This window comes from Mixophyes fleayi, chromosome 6 (genome assembly GCF_038048845.1).
Source record: "Mixophyes fleayi isolate aMixFle1 chromosome 6, aMixFle1.hap1, whole genome shotgun sequence".
Taxonomy (NCBI): domain Eukaryota; kingdom Metazoa; phylum Chordata; class Amphibia; order Anura; family Limnodynastidae; genus Mixophyes; species Mixophyes fleayi.
This window is the reverse complement of record NC_134407.1, coordinates 102,284,410-102,311,435: the sequence shown is the minus strand read 5'-3', so window position 1 is coordinate 102,311,435 and position 27,026 is coordinate 102,284,410. Positions and strand designations below refer to the sequence as shown.

The 27,026-nt window shown below is 42.0% G+C and overlaps 1 protein-coding gene across 6 annotated transcripts in view; it reads right to left on the bottom strand.

The window, feature by feature from the left end:
* LOC142161469 (L-threonine ammonia-lyase-like) overlaps positions 1–27,026 on the bottom strand; it is a 103,960-nt gene that overhangs the window by 48,437 nt on the left and 28,497 nt on the right. For 5 of the 6 annotated variants that reach the window (XM_075217128.1, XM_075217130.1, XM_075217129.1 and 2 more), the window contains 3 exons: positions 10,482–10,827; positions 6,773–6,889; positions 5,461–5,702 (listed from right to left, as the gene is read on the bottom strand). In XM_075217128.1, the coding sequence (XP_075073229.1) occupies positions 5,461–5,702; positions 6,773–6,889; positions 10,482–10,827 (705 nt within the window). Of the gene's footprint in view, positions 1–5,460; positions 5,703–6,772; positions 6,890–10,481; positions 10,828–20,483; positions 20,674–27,026 lie in introns of those variants that run through there. The other variant, XM_075217131.1, reaches the window with a different exon arrangement.

Below are 27,026 nucleotides of genomic sequence, written 5' to 3'. Positions count from 1 at the left end.
TTGTAGCGATAGAACGATATAGTCCTACTGTTATTGCTTAAGAGTATACAGACTAGCAAGACAAAGCAGATGCATAAGGGAAACCTTAGCTTTGAAATGTCTATGTAGCCAGAAATCTAGCTCTTTAAATAGAAGCAGTATTAGAAGCCAATGAGAGCCATATATCTTATATAGGAGGCTATGGGGAAAGAACTCATACCAATAAGAGCCATATATTCTGCCAATATATAAGGACGCAGTACTCTCAATTTATAAGCTATCTTTAATAATAGAGTCTCAGTTAGTGGCTTCTTAGACTCTCTATATACTCCAATAATCCCTATAATGGGAGCTGAATTATCAAGGGATGCAGAATAGCTACCTCTATAGCTAGCGTTGTAACATAGGAAAGATAAACTATAAGGCAACGTTAATCTCCAGGGCATTGCTTCCCTACAGATATATTAAAGGGAGTAGTAAGTGAGGTAAAAGGAGTACTAATAATCAGCAGTAGCTGCAAATGTTCATATAAAACCTATATACCTTATTGTCACGATTTAATAAATAGAAGTCAAAGCGCATCCAGAGTTTTAATTCACTAAATTCACCAATTCACACACTATATTTCGCGCATTTTAAAGAAACGAGTTTTTTATACTTATGCAAATAAAAGTTATATTTTAAATGTACTTGATGTCCCAATAATAATTGATGAATAGGATGGGAATTACTGTGCATCAAAAAATAACTTCTAGACTCTTTTTTCTTTGAATTATATTGAATATGTTATTGGTAGCACCCCTTTCGTGAGATAAGAATAAAAGCATTAGAGGGTTATTCCCCAATATGTGCGATAGAAATTTCCTCTTCTTTTTCAGTACTTAATATAAAGCCAGAACTTGAATCGTATGCATCTGTGTTGGCATGTCCTTACTGTACAATGTCTACATTCAGCCGCCACTTTCCTCACCTGATTCACCCTTCAAGTTGTAGGCAGTAGTAAGTGTAATTTATGTTCAGACATGAATTGCCTGCAATTTTGAGCAATGGTGCAAAGCCTGTTTCTGTGCATGCGCAGAGCTATTTCATGCAAGATATAGCACGCAAAGGGTTTTTGTTTGCTGTTTTTCAAAACTAAACATGTATATGATAAGATTTGACGCTCCTAAACACTGAGGATTACCTGCTCTAGGTTTCTATCATGTGTTATTTAAATTACATTAGGATGGTATTGGAAACCTGTCTTTCCATTTGCTTCATCTTATGTAAAAAGCTGGTTTACAGTGTTCCCTGGAGTGAATGGAGGAGAGTGACATGCCTTCATTCTATAAGGCAAATCAAAGTTTTCTGACCTCCTGCATGAGTGACAGCTGTACATATTACTACGCATAAGGTTAGGGGCAGCCGTCTAGCTGTGTCTCACTGCGGGGAAAACTTGCTTGTTGTTTACTCTGCGTGGGATGGTCGCAGTGAGAGATGCTGAAGGGGGGGGGGGGGGGGCAGAGAGAGACGTTGAAGGAGGGGGACAGAGAGAGATACTGAGGGGGGGGGGCAGAGTGAGATGCTGAAGGGGGAAGACAGAGAGAGATGCTGAAAGAGGGGGACAGAGAGAGATGCTGAAGGAGGGGGACAGAGAGAGATGCTAAAGGAGGGGGACCAGGGGAGGGCTGGCAGACTTTAGCCCGGGAGGCAAGCACTTAGCACTGGCCCAAAAGTAGTGACTCATCCTTAAAGGGCAGTTTTTGGTATAATATATTTTTATAAATATAGAGAAGAGGCTATTTTTGTGTTGCTTAACCCAGCAATATTTTATTATAAATTATATAATTTAAATAAGGAAAATAAATAAAGCAACAAAAAATAAACCTCACTTTATATTGCATTTTATTTTTTATATCTGCTCCTTCCAGCGCCTTTTTTTTTGCATACCTAGCTGATTATAATGGAATATATATATATATACAATATAAATCACAACAATAAAAGCAACAAATAGCGGATATGTCTGTCTCGTCATCACACTGTTCCCACCTTCATCACATTGTTCCTCCTAAATCACACTACTGCCCCCATCTTTACACTGTTCCCCCTCATTACTGTGCATCTCTCTACACTGTCCCCCTCATTGCTGTGGTTTCTACATTGCCACCTCATTGCTCTGTCTCCCTCTACATTGCCCCCTCATTGCTGTGTCCCCTCTACATTGTTCCCCCATTGCTGTATCCCCCTCTACATTGTCCTCCCTCATTGCTGTATCCCCCTCTACATTGTCCTCCGTCATTGCTGTGTCCCCCTCTACATTGTCCCCCCTCATTGCTGTGTCCCCATCTACTTTACCCTTTCATTGCTGTGTCCCCATCTACATTACCCCCTCATTGCTGTGTCCCCCTCTATATTGTCCCCCCTCATTGCTGTGTCCCCATCTACATTACCCCTTCATTGCTGTGTCCCCATCTACATTACCCCTTCATTGCTGTATCCCCCTCTACATTGTCCCCCTCATTGCAGTGTCACCCTCTACATTATCCCCCTCAGTGCTGTGTCCCCCTCTACATTGTCCCCCTCATTGCAGTGTCACCCTATACATTATCCCCCTCATTGCTGTATCCCCCTCTATATACACAGGGCCTGATTAAGGGTCACAGCCGCCCTAGGCTACTACACTGGTTACCGCCCCCTGACTCCCCCGCACCAATGTGTGGGTAAATAAAAATAAATAAATATATATATGTAAACAAAATTGTAAAACATTAATTAATACATAAAACACACTTCATTATGCACGTCCTCTCTTACCTGATCTTGCAGCATAGACTACCTGGTGTTCTCTTTTGCTTGTTCTTGGAGCGTTGTCCGTTGCCTGGCTTCTGAAAACTTGAGAGTCCTGTATTTAAAATGTGCAAAAATTGTATTATAGTGCCAAAATTTAACAAACCCTGAATGATACAAAACAACCCCCTAGTACAGACATAGACAATAAAATATATGAAATTTATTTACACTCATATAGTAACATTTACCAGTCCTGTCTATCTAGTATTTAGTATTCTAGTGACCACTGAAACCACAGTCAGCATCCACATCACCGCCACACAATACAGAGATCCTCAAGCTATTTCATCACCTCCCCCACCAGCCAATTCATCCCCCCTATCAACCCGCACCAGACAGTGTATGACCCCCCTATCCAATTCATTAACCTCCCCTTGTAGCCAGTTCATTACCTCCCTATTGCCATTTCATTAATCCCCCCTATCCAATTCATTAACCCCCCCTCTAGCCAGTTCATTACCTCCCCATTTTCACTTCATTAATCCCCTCCCCTAGCCATTTCATTAATCCCCCCATCCAAATCATAAACCCCCCCTATCCAATTTATAAGCCCCATTTGCACTTCATTAATCCCCCCTAGCCATTCCATTAATCACCCCATCCATTTCATAAGCCCCACCCTCTAACCAGTTCATTACCTCACCATTTTCACTCCATTAATCCCCCCCTATCCAATCCATACTAGTCAGTTCATTAATCCCCCCATATCCAATTTATAAGACCCCCCCTCGTTAGCCACATTAGGCAGTTTATTAATCCCCCCCAGTCATCTCCCCCCCTCCACATCCGATGTGTCTCCCCCCCCCCTGATATTTAACAAGCTGCACTTACCTTGCTGTCTTTTGTTCCTCCTCTCACAAGCCGGCGCTTCTGTCATCTTCACGCGCGGCTAACAGCATCCGACGCTGTTAGCTGCACTGTCACTGCGGGCGCACTCTCTGTGATTAGTGTGGTCACATGAGATGTGAGATCTCACGTGACCACACTAAGCAATACACTGACTAACAGCAGCAGCTAACAGCTAACAGCATCAGATGCTGTTAGCTGCGTGATTGGGTATAGGAACATACGGGGCCGCCCTCTTGTGGCCAGGGGCGGCCCCATCAGAGGAGAAAGAAGCCGATCGCCGGTATTTGAAGAAAAAAACAAAAAAATAAACAGCTTGCTAGTGTGCCGCGCTGCGCCCCACAGGACTCAGCGCCCCAGGCTGCAGCCTGGTCAGTCTAGTGGTTGATCAGGCCCTGTATATACAGTTCCAATTTACTTACCTTCTTATGTTCTTTTCTACTTCTGCCTTCCTCGCAGCAGTTACTCCCAGCGCAGCTCCTCACCGACAGCGGTCCGGATGTGATGTTGACATCACACCCGGCAGTCAGTGAGGAGGAAGGTATTTTGGTGCCACAGGGCTCCCGTAGTCTAGGGGTGGAGCTCTGTAGCACTATCATTGAAGCGATTCAGACAGTCTATGCACAGACGGTCGCATCACATACTATTCCGTATGGCCGCATCATTCATTAATAGAATATTGTACTCTGTAGTACAATGTAGTACTCTGTAGTACAATATTCTATTAATGAATGATGCGGCCGTACGGAATAGTATGTGATGCGGCCGTCTGTGTATAGACTGCCTGCACTGCATTCCCACTGGACCACCAGTCGCCCCAAAATGGACTTTGGGCGTCCGGCCCATCCCGCCCCTGAGGGGGGCAGGAGAGATGTTGAAGGGGGGGGGGGGCAGAGAGAGATGCTGAAGGGGGGGGCAGAGAGAGATGCTGAAGGGGGGGGCAGAGAGAGATGCTGAAGGGGGGTACAGAGTGAGATGCTGAAGAGGGGGGGACAGAGAGAGATGCTAAAGGGGGGACAGAGTGAGAGTTGATGAAGAGGGGGACAGAGTGAGAGCTGATGAAGAGGGGGACAGAGTGTGAGCTGATGAAGAGGGGGACACAGGGTGTGAGATGGCGAAGAGGGGGACACAGAGTGTGAGATGGCAAAGAGGGGGACACAGAGTATGAGATGGCAAAGAGGGGGACACAGAGTGTGAGATGGCAAAGAGGGGGACACAGAGTCATATAGTGAAGAGGCGCAGTGATATGATGACGGGGCACAATGTGATGGTGAAGGGGCCTAAATACATCTTACGTTATTTTGACCCAACTACTTAAAAAACGGGACTACCTGGTAATTATTTTGGCTTAGGGATGCCTTGGAAAAATTATGGTGACCCTAAGGGTGCCTCGAACTGAGAAAGTTTGGGAACCACTGCTCTAAATACTGGACTTGACATTACTGATCATTTGTGAAGTGTGTCACCATCCAACTCTGGAGATGGCTTTCCTTCTACCTGAGCTCATCACACTTTGTAATGTTCTAGACCAGTGTTGGCTAACCTGTGACACTCCAGGTGTTGTAAAACTACAAGTCCCAACATGCTTTGCCAATATATAGCAGCTTATTGCTGGAAGGGTATGCTGGGACTTGTATTTTCACAACACCTGGAGTGTCACAGGTTAGCCAACACTGGTCTAGAGTGTCCTCTATTGTCAAGCATCAGATCCCTCCATCCAACAGCGATCATACACTAATATATATATATATATATATATATATATATATATATTTACAAATATATATATAGTGCTATACATACTCTTCAATATAAAGGTAGCCATTCTCTTGTGCTAGTCTTCTGGCATGGCTCTGGGCATCTCTTGCTGTTGGCCCAAATAAGATAACCATAGCCCCATAATCACGGCACATTCTGACCCGATTAGGAGATGTCCCAGCTGACATAATGACAAACACAGGTATTTGTAGCTCTGATGCATGGAAAGCCACAGCCATGGCAAAATTACTATCTGTAGCCACAATGACTCCCTTCCTCTGCTGATTCTGTGGGATACAAAAGCTGAAATCAATTACTGGGTATACAGTGATGCTTTCTAGTGAAAGTACAGTACTGCTACAACGTGACATACAAGGTAAACATATTAGCACAATTCTTCGTCTCAATGAAAACACATGTCCAAACTGTCTACTTGGATTGGGTGCTGGACATGCAACCTACACTAATCTAACAAAGAGAAAATAAAAAAGTAGTTTGATGAAACAGATCTGCAACTATGTGCAAAGTAGCCAGGCATGAGTTATAGATAGTGGACAAAAAATGTAAACATCAATATAAAGCCACTTAATGGGACTTTGGGTACCATGTGCAGCCAGTACAGCTCATATGCACCATATCATTGAGTCTACCAATGTCTCAAACTGTGCAAGAGGAATTCCGCACATTCGCCAACAAGAAAGTCACTTAACTGACAATTAGCTTAGCTTTTGTTCACAAACATGCAACAAATGCTTGATTGGTTTTAGATTTGGTAACTCAAAAGGCCATATCATATGAATAACATTAATGTCATTGTCACAATCACACCATCCAAACAGACACACCCTTCTTATAAGAGATCAGCCCCCGGGTGATCTCTAACATGATTAACCCCTTCTTATAATATATATGACAATGTCCTGGGATAAAAATACCTCTTTCCCAGGCCCTACTAGTCACCGTCTCACAATATATAATTAACAAGCACCTATACTAATACCAATATATATCACCAAGCAGCAAACATTTGCACCTTCATGGATTGGAGTCCTATCACCCAGAGAACCAGCTGAGCAGAATGAGATCACTGAATTGAGATCACCAGTGGTACATTATATTAGTATTAGTATATTAGTTTTCATGTGTAGTAGAGGGGGTACCAATTTTTTTTCAGGGATTGATCAGAGGGGAGGAGGACCCCAAACCAATATTTTGCTGAGGCCCCATGCGGTCTTCATCTAGTTTTGGACCCCCTTTACACAACTGCTTTGGGAATTTAGCTCAACATATTCTAACATTAGCCTTTAATTCACCTTTATCAGGTTTAATAATTCAAATTTCAGGGATTAGTCCATACCTCATGAAGCGATGTGAGCAGGTACAGCACTCCTCTCTCCTTGACAGATCCTGTGTACTGCAGATATTCCTTTTTCAGGTAAATCTCTACTCCATATTGTTTTGAAATCCTTGAATACTGAAATAAGACATTATTAGGAAAGGATGTGTGCTTTAAACTTAAAAGTCATTAAAATTAGTACACAAGCTGACTCAGTACCTAAAGCTGACCCTATATATGTAAACTATTCACAAATGTATGTGTCCAAATGAACATACTATTGTACTACATTCTATAATAAACATAAGAAAATATAATTTTTATAAATTGCTTTTTACATTGATGCTCAATGAAGTCATTAAATATAGCTAGACATTGTGGTAAATATAGTACAACTTATTAGTAGTATTAAGAAGTAGTTTCTAAAGATGTTTTAATGTAAAATAAAACCTTGGATCTTTGTCTATAATGTTCTCTTCTGTGCTAAATTAATGTGTTTGTGTGGTTTTTTTTAAGTTGTAGGCTCATATTTTGCAATCATTTTGTGTTTTATTTTTTTTAAAGAACATTTAACCAGGTTTTTGTAGAAAAAAAAACGTTTTCTTGATACAAACATCGTAGAATCATAGAATATTCACGTAAGGCTGAGACATTATGAATTCTTTCATCAATACACCAGAGAGCACTAAATAAAAACATAACATCAGAGGAATAAATTTTACTTTACATAGGCAAGAAAACAGTTGCATCTCTGCTCTTTCTGGATCTGCATTATTCTTTATATTTACATGTCTAGATTTAAAAAATGCCCATGATGTTTGAGTCTTCTGAGATGAGCATAAAAATTTCTACAGGCAGCAGCTATAAAAATAGCCTTGGAGAAATACATTTTCACTTCATTATCTCCCATCTCCCTTAAGTTTAATATGTAAACATGTTTTCCAGTTTACATATTATGTAATCATGTTTTCCAATTATCATGTTCCGTTAATGAGTAATATTTCCCATTAAACATGTTGTAAAATATATGGACTTTATCTAAATTGATGGAGAGTATATTCCTTTTCCGAGGACTGGTAATGTTATTTGTATATGCTATAAGGAGAACAGTAATATTGGATACTGGCTCATAGCATGCCAAAACATGGAACATGAAAGCTTTCCAAAGAGAGTAATAGTGCTACCGCCTAGCTTAGGAAATTATGTATAAAGTAAAATTTCTTGTATTACAAACCACATGTAATTTCATATATCCTTTGTGACATAATGAAAACCTACTGTATATACAGTCATGGCCAAAAGTTTTGAGAATGACACAAATATTAAGTCTGCTGCTTCAGTTTTTATGATGCCAATTTGCATATACTCCAGATTGTCATAAAGAGTGATCAGATGAATTGTAATTCATTTCAAAATCCCTCTTTGCCATGACAATGAACTTTATCCCAAAAACAACATTTCCACTGCATTTCAGCCCTGCCACAAAAGGACCAGTTGACATCAGATCAGCAATTTTCTTGTAAACACAGGTGAGAGTGTTGACGAGGGCAAGGTTGGAGATCACTCTGTCATGCTGATTGAGTTAGAATAACAGACTGGAAGCTTTAAAAGGAGGTTGGTGCTTGAAATCATTGTTCTTCCTGTTAACTATGGTTATCTGCAAGGAAACACGTGCAGTCATCATTGCTTTGCACAAAAATGGCTTCCCAGGAAAGGATATTGCTGCTAGTAAGATTGCACCTAAATCAACCATTTTTCGGATCATCAAGAACTTCAAGAAGAGAGGATCAATATTTGTGAAGAAGGCTTCAGGGCACCCAAGAATATCCAGCAAGAGCCAGGACCGTTTCCTAAAGTTGATTCAGCTGCAGGATTGGGGCACCACCAGTGCAGAGCTTGCTCAGGAATGACAGTAGGCAGGTGTGAGTGCATCTGCACGCACAGTGAGTTGAAGACTTTTGGATGATGGCCTGGTGTCAAGAAGGCCAGCAATGAAGCCACTTCTCTCCAGGAAAAACATCAGGGACAGACTGATATTCTGCAAAAGGTTCAGGGATTGGACTGCTGAGGACTGGGGTAAAGTAATTTTCTCTGATGAACCCCTTTTCAGATTGTTTGGGGCATCTGGAAAAACGCTTGTCCGGAGAATGAAAGGTGAGCGCTACCATCGGTCCTGTGTCATGCCAACAGTGAAGCATCCAGAGACCATTCATGTCTGGGGTTTCTTCTCAACAAAGGGGGTGGGCTCACTCACAATTTTGCCTAAAAGCACAGCCATGAATAAAGAATGGTACTGAAACATCCTCCAAGAGTAACTTCTCCCAACCATCCAAGAACAGTTTGGTGATGAACAATGCCTTTTCCAGCTTGATGGAGCACCTTGCCATAAGGCAAAAGTGATAATAAGTGGCTCGGGATCAAAACATCGAAATTTTCGATCTATGGCCAGGAAACTCCTCAGACCCTAATCGCATTGAGAACTTGTGTTCAATCCTCAAGAGGCGAGTGAACAAACAAAAACCCACAAATTCTGACAAACTCCAAGCATATCAAGAATATCATCCCGCAGCTGAATCAACTTTAGGAAACGGTCCTGGCGCTTGCTGGATATTCTTGGGTGCCATAATTATTAGGCAAAAATGGGTGGCCATTATTTATGTTTTTATTTATACTATGTAAAATGTAAAGTTTCAATAAAAACTATTATTGGAAAAAAAAGAATGGGTGGCCATCAGTCAGTATGTGGCCCAGAAGTTAATTGACAGCATTTCAGGGCGAATTGCAGAGGTCTTCAAAAAGGAGGGTCAACACTGCAAATATTGACTCTTTGCATAAACTTATTGTAATTGTCAATAAAAGCCTTTGATACTTGTAATTTCAGCATACCATAGCAACATCTGACAAAAGAGTCTTAAAACACTGAAGCAGCAAACTTTGTGAAAACCAATACTTGTGTCATTCTTAAAACTTTTGGCCATGACTGTACATATAGTTCGAAATATTAATAATACCCTGTTTACACTGCCTCAAAAACCCAGGTTATTGCCGGAGCAAGCCTAGATGACCCGGGTCGAGTCTCAGTGTGAGCGGGTCCTCTGCTGTGTTTTTCAACCCGGGTCTGTCTGAAACCTCTTGAAAAGCTTAAAAAGAAAAAAAAAACAACAACATCACAAAAACAAAACAAAAAACAACATAACAAGAGGAGCAAATCAAAGTTCCTTTTGTGATGTTGCCAGGGAGACACGGGCAGACCCGTGTTCAGTGTGACAACGGACTACCTGGGAATTTACCGGGATGTTCTGCACCGTCACCCGGCAGTATGAAAGTGGTATAATTGTCCCGTCACATTGCAGGATATATAATTTGGGGAATATGGTTTATTCACTTTGTTGGCTGTTATGTATTATCTATAAATTATGCTATTTGTACATTTGTTAATAATGGTAAATTCTTTATTGGTCCATAAGATTATTACAGTGGGGACACTGGTGCAAAGGGAAAAGTTGTAATTTTTCTAGTGTAATTTATAAAATAAATGTAAACATCTGCAATAATACATTTCTCCTTTGCACCAGTTGTAATTAAGGTTTGTAATTTCCTTTAATTTTTTAACACAAATAATTGCAGAGTTCAAAAGCTACACACTATCTACAGCTACCTATCCTAGTCCCTATAGCACTCTATTTTCCTAAACTCTATGGAAGACTTTGATTTGGTGTTTACTTCATACCATGCAAGGGGTTTTCTGAACACCACTTTGGATTTTAAAAGCAGCTGCACTGATATCTTCGAATCGCAGAAACTCGTTCTTTGGCCGCACACTGGACTTCTGAATTTTTGGAACAACAAATTCAACAGCATCTGTCAACGGTTCCTCTGCGTTTCCTGCAGTCTTAATTTCCCATGTGGTTACATCTCCATTTAAGTATTCTTCTTCTACAAAATCCTTCAGCCTCTCAGGGTGGATGGGAGATACAAGTGGCCCATTTTTGTCCCTTTGCACTGGGATCTTTTTTTGAACCAGTGTTTTATTTTTCGCTGAAGCATTTTGACTTTTGTCTTGACCTTCATCCTTTCTACAAGCAAGCACACATTATAAAAAAATATCTTACATTTCAGCACTTTGCCCAATATACAGATGTTACTTTTATGCAGGACTGTGTACAGAATATTTCAGAAAGTCATCTTGCCCAACTGAACTTACAAAGTAATTTTGGTGTCACAGACAAACAAAAAGTGGTAATTTCCTAAATGGTGCAATATATACAAATGTGCAATAACTCATGGTAAGTAATTATAATTTAGCTGTCTATTTTATTGTGCCGTCCAGAAAATGGAACAAAATATTCGATTGTTATGGGTCACAGCTTCTTTGTGCTCATGGCACCATGCTATTATATACGGCCCAAAGGATTGTTGAAATTCACAAGGAGTTTGTGCAGGTATTCCAGAAAAGTTTTGTTGGTAAATTTACTAAAAGTTCCAAAGAGGAAAAGTCGATGTGTTGCGCATAGCAACCAATCAGATTCTAGCTATCATTTACCTTATACATTCTAGAAAATGTTAGCTACAATCTGATTGGTTGCTATGGGGAACACCTTCACTGTTCCTTTTCATAAGGTTTAATTTGTGTCAAACTAAGCTGCTCAGGAATAACAGGTATGTTAAGTACAAATGCTTATTAAGAAACTCATCATAGATTTGAAAAGTTTATATGATCTGCATGAGTTTTTGAACCAAACAACTCTTTATTCAAAAATGACCACGGTATATGTATAATAGTACTCACAATTGAATGGGCAAGTTAATTAAAGCTGCAGAAATATAATATGCAATCTATGCACTCTCTGAACATTTTCTATGTGATTATTACACTCAAATTTATTTTCCTAAATTGCTATAACTAGTATGAAAATGGATAGCAGAAGAGGGGGCTGAGGGAGTACAGAATTAATGGCTGAGATTGGATACAGGAAATAAATATACTGTATATAACACCTACTTTGAACATTGCATAAATATTAACAGCTTAGCAGTTCATGGGACAGTGTCTCATAGCATTGGGTTTTTAGGAAGAAATAAAGACTACAGCAGGCCACGAGACAGCTCAGCAGTATTTGGGGATCAGGAACCAGAGTGAAATATTGACCTCTAAGGGGGCTTCTTTGGTCTAGCTGCAGTTACATTTTACTGACAGTAACCGGATTTGGCAACTTCTAAAATAAAAGGAATTGTACATATAGTTCAGGCCAGTGGTCGAAGTGGGCGGTATGTGCAGCGGTATATAGGGCAGCACGGTAGCTCAGTGGTTAGCACTTCTGCTTCACAGCACTGGGGTCATGAGTTCAATGCCTGACCATGGCCTTATCTGTGTGGAGTTTGCATGTTCTCCCCGTGTTTGCGTGGGTTTCCTCTGGGTGCTCCGGTTTCCTCCCACACTCCAAAAACATACTGGAAGGTTAATTAGCTGCTATCAAATTGACCCTAGTCTGTGTGTGTGTGTGTGTGTGTGTGTGTGTATGTTAGGGAACTTAGACTGTAAGCTCCAATGGGGCAGGGACTGATGTGAATGAGTTCTCTGTACAACGGTGCGGAATCAGTGACGCTATATAAATAAATGATGATGATGATGATGTGCCGTAATGATATACCGGCGCGTCTCTCCAATTCCCTTGAAGCTGTTCCTAGCTGTACATGGACTACTAGCAAAATTACCCTCGAGAACTGTCTTTACTTGCCTCTGTACAGTAATTACTATCCATACTGGTCATCTCACAGACTTTCCAGCTTGAGATCATAGTAATCTGCAGTGCAGCAACAGGACATGTCACAGTTCAGAAAGATATGGGAGCAGGTTTATAGACCCGATAGATGTGAGCTGAAGCTGTAAAGCACTAGTCCTCTGCTGAAAATTAGTTGTAAGTATACTGCTGTGCCAAACAAGAATGATGCACTTACAAACTGCATATAATAGCATTAATGAATCTCTGAAATATGAGATCAGGTTACATGCCAGCGATTTCAGCACTAGCATAAAGCAGGCACATAACCTATGAACTACAACTTGTAGCTGGATGCTGTAAAATGCAGAAGAAATCCTTCCAGCTAATTAATTGCATAGGTGGCTTTAACAGAGTTAAGTAGATATACTGCTACTAAAATGTCATCATCATCACCATTTCTATATATAATTCCCCTTACTGCAGCGCTGTACAATCATTCACATCAGTCCCGGTCCCTTTGGAGCTTACAGTCTATATAATTATTATTGTATGAAGTGCTGACCTATTTAATGCATGTTATTCACCTGAGTCAGCATTTAGAGGTATATTTACTAATCTGCAGGTTTGAAAAAGTGGAGATGTTGCCTATAGAAACCAGAGTCTAGCTTTCATTTATTTAGTGCATTCTACAAAATAAAAGCTAAAATCTGATTGGTTGCTATAGGTAACATCTCCACTTTTTCAAACCTGCAGTTTAGTAAATATACCCCTTAATCTCATTACATTGCCCAGTAACACTGTTTTGTTCTCTTATGGTAACATTTTTATTTCAGATATGTGTTCAATCTCTCTATTGCTGTCTGTTCATATACCTTTCATATGCTGTTTTTGATAACATTTGAATTTATTTTTATTTCTATAAACTGTAACTAGATAATATGGTAGTGGATGTGATCAGGTGGTGGTGGGTTTGGATTAGATTTTGCATCAGGGCTCAGGGACACATTTCTATGCATTTACAAATGTAGCTTTCTTTGCTGAAATTATGCCATCTTGTTCACATGATGTTTACAGACTTTCGCATGTAGTTGCAGTGACTGAAATGGAAATATCTTAGCATTTTCACAAGGAACTGCTCATTAAAATGAAAATAAATATTGATGTTCTTTGCCTTGTATGACTTTCTTTAAAACTAGAAACACCCTCAAAACTGGACTTATTCAACGTTTCTGTTTCTTCACAGATAGAATGTGATATAGATATTACTAGATACACTATGAGCTAAATAGTTATTATAGATACAGTCTGTGGAAGTTACTTTATACTGTAGATAATAGATGTGAGATTTTGTTCTAAGCTTTGACCATTTACTTGCTGGCAGAATATGGTGTGTGTAATATGTTACAGCTACACCTTTATTGAGAATATAAGATACCGTATATACTCGAGTATAAGCTGTCCCAAATTTAAGCAGAGGCACCTAATTTTACCACAAAAAACTGGGAAAACTTATTGGTATTCAATTGTTAGCGTTAATGGAAAAAAACGAGCACTCAAAAAATCTTAGCGTTAATACGTTAATTACTCGCGGAATTTCAGCTCGCCGCTCCCTGAGCGGCGAGCTGAAATTCCGCGAGTAAACTACCATATTAACGCTTTTCTTGCGCAATATTACCGTATAAACGGTAATATTTTTTGAGCGCTCGTTTTTTTCCGTTAACGCTAACAATTGAATACCCCCCCCCATTGACTTGAGTATAAGCCTAGGGTGGAAAATGCAGCAACTACTGGTAAATTTCAAAAATAAAAAAAACTTCTCAGCTTACCCACCGCCACTGTGTTTGCAGGAGAGACTGTTATAATAATAGGTATAGTACATTAGCTATAGCATTATTAATATTTTATTGTGTTATAACTGGTTAGAAAATAAATATCTTTAAAATGATCGTGTTGTCATTAATGCTTTCTTGGTTTTGGCACAAAATGTAGTATGCATAGACACGATAATACATGTTCAGCAAGAGTGACATTAATTATTATTATTGGGGACATACTCTCAAGGTGTGCTAATGTGTAATGATTAAAATTTTAAGTCAGTTCATAAATGAATTCATTAGTGCATTCATTAGTACCGTCCAATTATAAATTGCTCTTTTACAGAGAGAGAGAGAGAGAGTTTTCAGACTTTTACTTATCTCCGCAGTGGAACGGATGTGCGTTCCACTGACAGGAAGTTCGGCATTTGAAAGTTTGTGTTCCAAATGCCGAACTTCCTGTCAGTAGAACGCACATGCATTCCACTGTGGAAGTTAAGAGTTGAGGGACCGGACAACAGGTAAGTTCACTCGTGCATAAGCTTTTTCAACATAAAAAATGTGCTGAAAAAGTCGGCTTATACACGAGTATATACAGTATATTATTTTTAGAGATAGTAATAATACGTAATTACTTCATGTATTAAAAATGTATCATTAGTTTCTTCTGTCAAATTGCAATTTCTAAAAGCAAAACTGTCCCTTGTTGAACAAGACTTTCACAGTCTAACACAAGTATATGTGATTATTGGATATTTGTTAAATGTTAGCTGAGTTCCTTCCTATAAACTATTTTTCACATTGTGCTTCCATTTATGCATATTTGTGAGGAGTACCATTTTATCTGAATAGTGATCTGCTTCGATATACCTGTATCAGTCCCTCATTTATGTGTTCAGACAGAAATATCTCCTACACAGCTCTTTGCCTAAATCATGCATAAAAATATTGCTGTCTATTGCAGGCAGGGCCGGACTGGCCATCTGGCACTTCTGGCAAATGCTAGAAGGGCCGTTGGCTAGATGGGCCGGTCCCTACACTGGTCACATGGCTAGACCAGCCAATGATTACTGACCTTTATTCCAAGCAATATAAAGTGCTGCGCTATATAAAAATTAAGAACGTGATGATATGTATAACGTTCATATTTAGGGTGATGTTTGTGTCTTCGTGCCTTTGTCTATAAGGCATGTCAGAAGAAGGCATAACGAAACAGAGCTGGGTAACGGCGCTGTGAATAGAAGGGGCGGGGCTATGTGCGCCGCATGCGCAGTGCTGGCTGGTGCCGCGCTGTCTCTTCCTGTAGTACTACATTTGTCATGTCGGCAGTCTATGCGCCTGAGCTATTAGGGACCGGCCCTCGAGATTGGCAGGCATCTGGGGAGGAGCCAGCCACCCAACTACATGTCCCATGTGTGCAGCCACGCCCAGGGCCGGTGCAAGGTTGCTCGGCACCCTAGGCAAAGCTTAAGCTTGTCGCCCCCCCCCCTCAAATAATAAAAAAATAAATATTTCACAGCCCCTAACACACTTGACATTTCTAAAATAAAAATAATAACTCTTACCACCACTTGGCTGTACAGGATGCAGTAAAGATGTCTGACGCAGCACTGATGTCTGGTGCAGGATGCTGTCCAGGATTCACTGCTGCCCAGGAGCAAACACATGATATCTAGAGGGAAGGCTCCAAATGTTAGATTTCAGAACAAAAAAAAAAAAGAGAACTTTACATCACTCACCTGTTACAGACTGACATGTGCCCCCAGCCCGCCAACTTCTCTCACACATGCCCATCTGCCCACTAGCTACTCTAACATATGCCCTTGCATAGCTCCAATTTGTCACGGCACTACCATAGTCTCTAACTTAAGGACATTTATAAGTGTAATCCCCGGTCTCCCCATTTTCTCCAGCCTCCCCCCCTGCCCAATTTTCTGTACCATCCATTCTCCCCCCTCACACACATTTTATGTAGCATCCATTCTCCCCCCATTCTCTGTAGCATCCATCCTCCCATCTTCTGTATCATCCATTCTCCCCACACACACACTTTCTGTAGCATCCATTCTCCCCACACACACATTTTCTGTAGCATTCATTCTCCCCACACAAACATTTTCTGTAGCATCCATTCTCCCCACACACACATTTTCTGTAGCATCCATTCCCCCCACACAAACATTTTCTGTAGCATTCATTCTCCCCCCACACACACATTTTATGTAGCATCCATTCTCCCCACACACACACACATTTTATGTAGCATCCATTCTCCCCCCACACACACATTTTATGTAGCATCCATTCTCCCCCCACACACACACATTTTATGTAGCATCCATTCTCCCCCCACACACATTTTATGTAGCATACATTCTCTCCCCATTCTCTGTAGCATCCATCCTCCCATCTTCTGTAGCATCCATTCTCCTCACACACACACTTTATGTAGCATCCATTCTCCCCCCACCACACACACACTTTATGTAGCATCCATTCTCCCCCCATTCTCTGTAGCATCCATCCTCCCATCTTCTGTATCATCCATTCTCCCCACACACACACTTTCTGTAGCATCCATTCTCCCCCCATTCTCTATAGCATCCATCCTCCCATCTTCTGTATCATCCATTCTCCCCACACACACACTTTCTGTAGCATCCATTCTCACCACACACACACACTTTATGTAGCATCCATTCTCCCCCCACCACACACACACTTTATGTAGCATCCATTCTCCCCCCATTCTCTGTAGCATCCATCCTCCCATCTTCTGTATCATCCATTCTCCCCACACACACACTTTCTGTAGCATCCATTCTCCCTCTTCCCCCTTTTACTGTAGCATCCACTCCTCCCCCCTCCCCCCTCGGTTCTCTGCAGCATACTTCTCTCACCCTCCCCTCCATTTCTCTGTTGCATACTTTCACTACCCCTCCCTGCTTTCTGTACTCACCTTTACTTTTCTTTCATTCTCTTCTCTGCCTCTTGTTTCTTTCCTCTGTATTTACTTCTGTCAGACTCCTTTCGGCTCTCTACACTGTCAGACTCCTGTCGGCTCTCTACATTGGCTGCCAGGCGCCGGGCACATTTGAAAATGCGGTGCTGCTACAGTGCAGCACCGCTTAGGTCTGCAGCAGGAGCACTATATTGCGGGCGGACGATCCGCCATGGGCGATCGCGCCGCCCGCATAAAAACTTAATTGACCATTAATTGTTTTATTAATAGTCTCCTCGACCGCAGTGCCGCCCCCCAGAGGCCGGCGCCCTAGGCAGCTGCCTAAGGCTGCCTAATGGTGGCGCCGGCCCTGGCCACGCCTCCCTTTCCTGTTTCTTGCATTCATTCTCTGAGAAGGGGTCCCGGTACATGCGTAAGACTGCCTGAATGATGAGCTGACAGCTGTGAGAACAGGTCACATAATCGGGTATGTTAAGGTATTGTCTCCTGTGCAATGTAATTTTGTTTTTTTCCTTTCAGTTGTGCCCTGACTGTGTGGCATATAATTTGGGGGGCATTACTGTGTGGCATATGATTTGGGGGACATTACTGTGTGGCATATGATTTGGGGGACATTACTGTGTGGCATATGATTTGGGGGACATTACTGCGTGGCATATGATTCGGGGGACATTACTGTGTGGCATATGATTTGGGGGACATTACTGTGTAGCATATGATTTGGGGGACATGACTGTGTGGTATATGATTTGGGGGACATTACTGTGTGGCATATGATTTGGGGGACATTACTGTGTGGTATATGATTTGGGGGGCACTACTGTGTGGTATAATTTGATTTGAGGGCATTTTTCTGACATATGAATTGGGGGCACTACGGTGTGGCATAATATGAATTGGGGGCACTATGGGGTGTGGCATAATATGAATTGGAGGCACTACGGTATGGCATAATATGAATTGGGAGCACTAAAGTGTGGCATAATATGAATTGGGGGCACTATGTTGTGGCATAATATTCGATTTGGCGACACTATTGTGGCATAATATGATTTGGGGGCACTACTGTGTGGCATAATATACGATTTGGGGGCTCTATAGTGGCTTAATATCATTGGAGGACATGCACTCAGGAGTGAGGGGTGTGTGAGGGAAGGGGGAGGCGTTAATATAATGTGGGAGGTAGGCTATTAATTTACTGGTGGAGTGCAGGTGGGGGCTAATTATTTAATGAGTGCTATTTTATTTGCGTCGATTATACCGGGAGAAAGCCAGCGCAGGACAGGTAACAGACAGCAACCAGCTGATGATCTACAGAGGACTATAGTAACATACCCCAACATCCTGTATCTCTCCAGCTGCTGTGGAAATAGAAGTTTCAGTATACCAAAAAGCCTATTGTGGGGCATGCTGAGACTTGTTGTTCCACGTAAACTGGAGAGCCACAGAAGGCGTAAGGAGGCTGTTGCTTAAGCATACTTCTATTTGACAGCAGCAGGTTTTCCTAGATTCTCTGATTACATGGAGCTTTGCAAAAAGTACTGTAATTATTATTATTATTATTATGGAACAAAGGTGGGCCTGTGTGCTTTAAATGCCAGGGCCGATTTTTAGTCCCAGTCCGGCCCTGATTGCAGGTGATATCTATACAGACATTTCCTCACCAAACATCACTGGTGAGAGGAAAGAATAGGAGCAGGGACAGACAGGAGCAAGGAGTGAGGCATAGAGCACAGCAGGTGGGGAAGGAGAGACGGGGTTACATGGGATGTACATAGGAGTACATGGGGGTGGCAGACAAAGTTTAAATAGTTAATGGAAAGTAGAAAGTACACATTGAAGACATAAGTCACACCTGGAAAGCCATTCAGTTCTGATTTCCATACAAGCACTTCTAAATTCCCATTTCGACCACTGGTTCAGATAACTAATTCAGATTATTTGGAATGTAATTATTGCATTGATTGTTTTAGGATGAGTTAGATTTTGGTGTGTACTATGATATTAGTTAAATGAGGAATGGTTTCTGTAGAACTCTCTGGGGCATATTCAATTCTTTAATTTCCCCGCGGCGTTAAAACTATTACCGTTATTACAGTAATAGTAAGCTGGATTTCAGCTGAAATCCAGCGAGAAAACTACCGTAATAACGGTATTTACGCACACTATTACCGTAATAACGGTAACGGTAATAGTGCACGCGCCGCGAGATTTTTGGCTATAACGCCAAGAATTGATTATGCCCCACTGAGTTCAAATCAAGAGGAAGAGGCTGGAGATCTGTGAGAATGTCTTTACTGTGTGGTATATACTGAAAACTGAAAATGGCTGTCAGGTATTTCCTGCAAGCCAGTACTTCCTGGCTGGCAAGTGGAAGGCAGTGATGTCACTTCAATCCAGCACATATAGCATACATCTACAGTTTCAACAAATTAACTATGTTGCCTGATACATTTTAGCTACACCAATGGCTCCAGGCCCATCTCATTAAAGAGATCCAAAAATGTAGCCCCTCACTCCAAAAAAGTAGTATTCTCACTTTTGTGGCAAATTATATTCTTCCAAGAAAATATATACATTGATGTAGGGAGAAATTAATTAGGTAGAATAATATGAAACATTACAATTTTATTATAATTAACTCCTTTAAGTTCTATTTCCAGCAAGGATATATAGAAAGGGGGGAACATTCTACCAGGGCGCAACGCTGAAGGGGGATGCAATTTAGGAATATTTAATTTGGTTAAAATTGAGGGCTAGGGGGGCGGCATTTGTCTTTCTCGCCCCAGGCGCTAGAATTATAAGTTACGGCTCTGCATTCTACACACTTTAATTTCAGAGTACAACAGTTAATTTTATATCCATGCCTCCTATGTGAAAACTAAAATGTTTTGGTTTAATGGTACTTTTAACCATTTAATTAACAATACATTTTTTTTGTTTGTTTTAATTTATTTCCAATTTTCTTCAATAGCTAGATATATAACCTGAATCTGACATTGCTTTTACTGTAGGTACAGGTTAGTGTTAACAAAAGCTCTTCAAAGGCAAAAACAGTGTCTGTTAATTGTAAAACAATTGCTGACTTGATCATATAAATAGTTTTAGAATCTGTAGTTATCTTCAGAGTGATGATACCAGCATCGGACTGGCCCGCCGGTATACCAGTAAAATCACCGGTAGGCCCTGTTTGTTTAGGACCACGCCCCCTTTCATATGTAGGCGGAGCTCACCCGGGCCCACAGTGTTTAATCCGCGAGTCCTCAGAGTCGTAACGAGGGCGCCAGATCCAACTCCCAGGGAATGCAACAGACAACAGTGCACATGTTGAACACATGTAGAAGCAGCGTCTGGCTCCGGGACCGTAATACAGGAAGTAAAGGAATCATGACTTCCTGCAACTCAGCTCTGCTGCAGGATCCGCGTTAATGGCTGGGAGGTGTACACTGAGAGCATGCAGATACCAGGAGGAACAGAGCTATGGGGAGCAGGAAACGTGGGCACAGTAAGTAACTGAACTTAATAAATATACATATACTGTACATATATCTTCCTGGGATTCAGCCACTGTTGACAGCGTTTACATTGGACATTACTATAATTTTAGGATTGGTTGTATTTGGATATTGGAACAATTATAAATGTTCATGCATTTGTAGACACTCAGTTAATCATAAGAAATGCAACACTGCTGGAATTTATTTTTAAGAGAATCCTTTAATTTTTTTCATGACTATCATGTTTATAAATTGATAATTTAATCCATGTTTTAATTTAACAATATTCTATAATCCATCCTAGCAACCAGTTGCATTGAATTGCTACTACTGTGATTTGTGCTTGATATAGTATATTTATTAACTGTACATCATCCCAGTTTGCATAAACAGACATTTTTGCATATAGATACTATTTCTTTGACACAAAATTGGGTGCTGATTTTCAAATAATCTCACCACCACCTAGTGGACATATGGTAAAAAGAAAATAACCCCAAAAATCGCACAATCCCCCTTCTAATCCCTTCCCCTTTGAGCCCTCTCCTCAAAATGATTTATCTTTTACACTCTTGAGGGGTCTGTAGACAACCCCTAGGGGTCTGTGGTAGCACCCAATGACCCTTTTCCCCAACTTGGAGGAGCGCAAGCCCAGCACTTGAAATATAATATATATTGTGTCCACCTGCAACCTAATCAATAAACTAGGCCCTAGGGTAATGTGTATCCTTCTACTCATACAGGAGCCTTGTCTAAGTATACACTTATTATTAATTGTTGTTGCCATTATTATTTGTTTGTTTGTATGCTAACCAGGAAACAAGAAGACTATTGTCATGTGTGCTGTGCCTACATAGATATAACTAGATGAACGGTTAAACATAGTGTACTGTAGGTCATTTACAATACAAGTAAAACACTGTACTATTATGTACACTACTGTACTGTGCAGGGCCCTATCTAGGGCAATGCGATATGTGCCACCGACTAGGGAGAAAGGTCGGGGTGGCATGCAATCTCCAGTGTGGTATTCATTTTCTTTGAAAGGCACTGGTTCTGATTAATAGGGCCAGCACTTGCTATGGAGATTTATTCATGGTTGGTCTTGGCCAGACCAGCCACCATATTGTACTGGTGTGGTGGTATCTGATACAGCTGATGGTTGGTCTACAGTCCGCTCTCTGCCCCCACTTGCACTGTTGCAGATCCACATATAGTGGAGAATTTAGTTCAGTTTTACTCCATGAATATTTCCATGACCATTTCCACCTAACAAGGCAGCTATCACAAAAAACTCAATAGCAAGGAATAGCAGAGGATGCTATTGAGAGATAGGACAATTTCATTTATTTAATAAATAAGAATGTTATAAACTTTTCTTTTGGTGTCAAGGAGTGGTAGTGGGTGAATTATGGTGCTAAGGAGGGGTGGTGAGTGAGGGGTATTTTAGTGGGTGAGGTATGGTGCAACGGAGTAGCTGGGAGCATATTAGTGGGTAAGGTATGGTAACAGGGAGTGGTGGTGAACAAGGGCTATTGCAGTGAGTGCGGGATATTGTAGTATTTGGTGATGTATTTTATCTGGTGGGTGGTGTATTTGGTGAGTGGTAAGAGGGATGAGTGAGGTAGTGCAGTACAGACAGCATACTTACCCCTGATTCCTTAGACAGCTAAGATTAATTTATTAATGGAATCAGAGAAACGGATTTATCGTAAGTATAAAAATCCTGTTTTCTCTTTCATCCTATCTGTGGGACACTGCTACCATTGGGACATTCTAAAGCAGCCCCCCTAAGGGAGGGACCACTCTGACAGCCTGGCATGCAGAGCACTACAGCACTACGGATACAAAAACATAGAATTGATAAAATTTGGTGAAAGTATGAATCAAGGACCAGATGGCTGCTCTGCAAAGCTGGTCTGCTGAAGCCCCATTTCACGCTGCCCAAGACGCCCCCACCATGCGGGTGAAATGGGCAGCAATTCGGTCTGGCACAACGGTTAGGACTGACATAAGCCTGCTTAATAGTTGACTTAATACATCTGGCAATGGACTGCATTGAGGCTGGGAATCAAACAAAATAAAGAAAGAATCTGTGCGACGAATGTGGGAAGTCCTCCGTACATAAATTCGGAGAGGCCTGACCATATCCAAGCATTCTATAGAATTCGGTCCGGAGGACGGTGCCCCTCCTTTGAACACTGGAACCACAATTTCTTGGTTCATGTGAAAAGCCGAAATCACCTTCAGAACAACCAAAGGGATCTTACAGAGAACTGCTCTGTCATCGTGAAATACCAAATAAGGCTCACGGAATGAAAGGGCTCCTAACTCCGACACTCTGCGAGCCGATGTAATCGTCAGTAGAAACACTACTTTCCACGTTAAGAATCAAAATTCTGCAGAAACGGGGAACCCTGTAGCATATACAGTACTAGGTTGAAATCCCAGGGTGCCGTGGGCGGAACATAAGGAGGTTGGATATGTAGAACTCCCTGCAAAAATGTCCTAATATCCGTCATGTCTACCAGTCGAAGATGAAAAAAATACAGAAAGGGCTGAAACTTGTACTTTTAAAGAGCCCAGACGAAGACCTGCATCCTGGCCATCCTGGAGGAATGCCAGGAAATGTGGTAGACGAAAAGAAGTCGCATGGCAGGATCTGTTTTCCCACCATCTTATATAGGTGCGCCAGTTGCGGTGGTAGATACGAGCTGAAACTGGTTTACAAGCTCCCAAGAGTGTGTTCACGACTCTGGGAGAGAACCCTCTAGACTGCCAAAGGTTGGCTTCAACAGCCATGCTGTTAAAGTCAACCGAAGCAGGTCCTGATGTTGGAATGGTCCTTGGAGAAGGCGGTTGTCTCAAAGTGGTAGACGAACCCCTTGACCCACCTCCATCAAGAGAATAACCGCATACCATACTCGACGCGGCCAGGCGGGAGCCACCTGTATAACTGGAAGCACCTCTTGCCTGACTTGTCTGAGAATGCGGAGAATCATGGGATTGGGTGGAATAGATATACCAATCGGAAGTCCCATGGCATGATGTTGGTAGCCACTGGCAGGGGGTCCCTTGCCCTTGCGCAGAATCTGGAAACACTCCGGTTGTGTCTTGACGCCATGAGGTCCAGGTCCGGGAGACCCCATCATAGGACCAGCGACTGGAAGACCTCCGGATGGAGTGACCACTCCCCTGGCATAACAGCATGTCGGCTCAGATAGTCTTTCTCCCAGTTCTGGATGAACACTGCAGAGATTGAGGGAACGTGGTGTTCGGCCCTAGCCAATACCTACGTTGCCACTGACATTGCTCCTGCACTTCTGTTTCCGTCCTGTCTGTTGACATAAGCTACTATTGTGGCATTTGTTGGACTGCAAACGGACCGGGGATCCCTGAAGGATGGTCTAAATGCCCTGAAAGGCAATTAGCATGGCCTTGAATTCCAGAATGTTGATTGATAGGGAAGACTTCTGAATCGGCCAAAGAAGCCGTAAGGGAAGGGCTACGGCCCCCCACCCTCGCAGGCTAGCGTGTGTGGTCACTATGATCCAGGACCACGGGACAAAGGACAATTCCACCGTAAATCTGAGAAGGGACTCATGTTCCTCCCAAATGGAGACATAAAGGTAGGCGTCTTTGATATCTACTGACGCCAAAAATTAGTCTGCTTCCAATCCATTTATTATCGATCTGAGGAATTCCATGCGAAACCTGTTCACCCGCAGGTATAGGTTTAACATATTTAAATTTAGAATGGGTCGGAATGAGCAAACCGGCTTTGGGACCAGAAAAAGGTTGAAATAGAAACTTGTCCTTTCTGGTTGCTCGCCACCAGGCAGATGACTCTGGCAGAAAGAAGAGAGGCGACATAGAGCCACATCGCCTGTCTCCTTTCTGGGTCGTGGGGCAGGGTGGTTGTAAAGAACCGACGCAGGGATGGACCTGACAGGTCTACCATGTACCCCCTTGTTATGATCCCTTAAATCCAATGGTCTTCGGAGGATGCTGTCCACTGTTCCATGAACAGATGCAAATGTCCCCCCACATTCAGGCTCCCGGATTGTTTGGAAGCTCCCGGTTTTTTCGGAAGCTTGGGTGAAGGGTGCTTCATAGAGTAGGAGAACCTACCTCTGTGAGAGTGTCCCCTGTTCCCTGTCGGTCTGCTTCTATTCGCCTGGCCTCTGGCGGAGAAGCCACCCTGAAAGGTCTGCCTAAATTAACCAAATCTACGTACTTTTGGTTTTGGTACACTTACTGGAAGGAAAGTATTTTTTCCGCTGGTGGCCTAGCAAATAATATTGTCCAATTAAGTACCAAATACCACTGTGCAATGTTTCTAGCAATGTCTTAGATTCTGTATCTACGTCCCAGGACCTCAGCCATAAGGTCCTTCTGGCTGCCATAGCCAACGCAGATATCAAGGAAGAAATGGATGCCTCCTTTAGTTACAGGGCAACGGGGAGCAAGTCTGAGTCTTGCAATCCCTCAGCCAACTAGTCAGCCCATGCTTCCATAGCTTTAGCAACCCACGCAGATGAAAACATGGGTCTGAAAGAGGTGCCTGGCGTTACATAGATAGATTTTAAAAATCCCTCTACTTTATGAACAGTGGCATCCTGCAGGGCAGCTGTTCCTGGCACCAAAAGTGTATTGTGACAAGCTAAGCGTGCAACCGGATTATCGACCTTTGGGATCAGTTCCCAGAGTGCCAGATCCTCTTCTTGTAATGGGTACAGGTCAAGGAATTTATGCGGAATAGTAAATTTCCGGTCCAGCTGTTTCCAAGCTGCCTCCTCGGCGATTTCTGTTAGCTACACTGATGGTAGTACTGAATGGATAGCGCGTCTTCTCATTTTTTGAAAATATCCTAATCCAAAGGGTCCTAATTCATTCAAATCCATAAGGTCCAGGGCTTGCTGCAGTGCCAATACAGGTTGTGAATGCCCTAATATCTGATGGATTCATCCAGGTCAGTGACATGCACAGAATTGGAGTGAAGAATAGGCTCCCCATCCTCTTCTGATGATCTGTCAGAATCCGAGAGGGACAGAAGCGGATTTGCGGACCAAACCAAATTTCTAGACAGTATAGGTCTTGGTGAGTCCAAGAAACAGTTTAACTGATCTAGGCCTCTGACCAAGGATGAGGACCAAGCCGCTTCTCCCGAAGGAGGGCTTGGGTTAGTGAGAGACCAGCCGGTGCCAATTCTGCTGTCTTGGCGGTCACTGATATCTTGACTGTCATGGGGGGGCAGTTTCTACTAAAGTGGAGGGGAGAATGCAGTAACCGCTGGTAGCTCTGCAGGCTTAGTAAGCAGCTGGACCAGTGTGGCAACTGATTGCGCCAGAGAAGATGCCTAAGCCGGTTGCTCCAGTAGTGGTGATCTATTAATCTGGGCCTGAGTGGTCTGTGCCCTCACGTTACAGTCAATACAAAGCGCCCCTGGGTCCTGTTGTCCAATTGGTAACTTAACTTTACACTTTGAACAAGTGAAAAACTTTCCCTTATCAGACATATTCAAAATGGGGAAAGTGTCACAATAATGAGCAATATAGACAGTCACACAAGATACAGGCTTGATATAAATACAGGTATACTAACCAATCTATGACATTTAAAAGTAGTATCTTGTAACAAGCTTATGTGATAAAAGATTTTGTAAGTGGAATACTATATATTATGCTACTTGCATCACAGTTACTGTTATACCCCTATTTTTCTAGCAATGAGTATAGAAATTTAGTAATATTTTTGGTACTTTGCCTTCCAGCTAAGACAGGTATGCAGGAGAGGAGTTTGTCAGCAGCGTCTCTAATATCAGGCTGAGGAGAGTCTGCTGTCTTCCCAGGCAATCTTTTGGCGCGCATCTGGGAGAGTCCAATAATACAAGCTGAAGTGGGGGAGCTCTATAAGTATTAGTTCCGCACCCTGAGCTTTCCTGCTCCTCTAGGTGGAATCGATAGCTGTGACAGCCCACAGCAATTTCCTGGTCTTCCATTCATCCCCTGGTGAATTATGCAGCTATACAAGATACCCCCTCCTTCATTTGAGGGAGGAACTTGATATCTCCCAGCAAGATGGAGGCCCCATCTCTCTATTAAAGTAATATCGTTTTCAAATAAGCATTGCATAAGCGATTGTATTGTGTTTCCAAAGCACAAAGTAATTTATTTTAGCAGATGTAAAATTTAACAATTCAATACATGATTATAATACAGTACAGCCAATACCAAAAGATAAATACATACCGCTGCGCTCGCCTACGCTAGCTGCGCT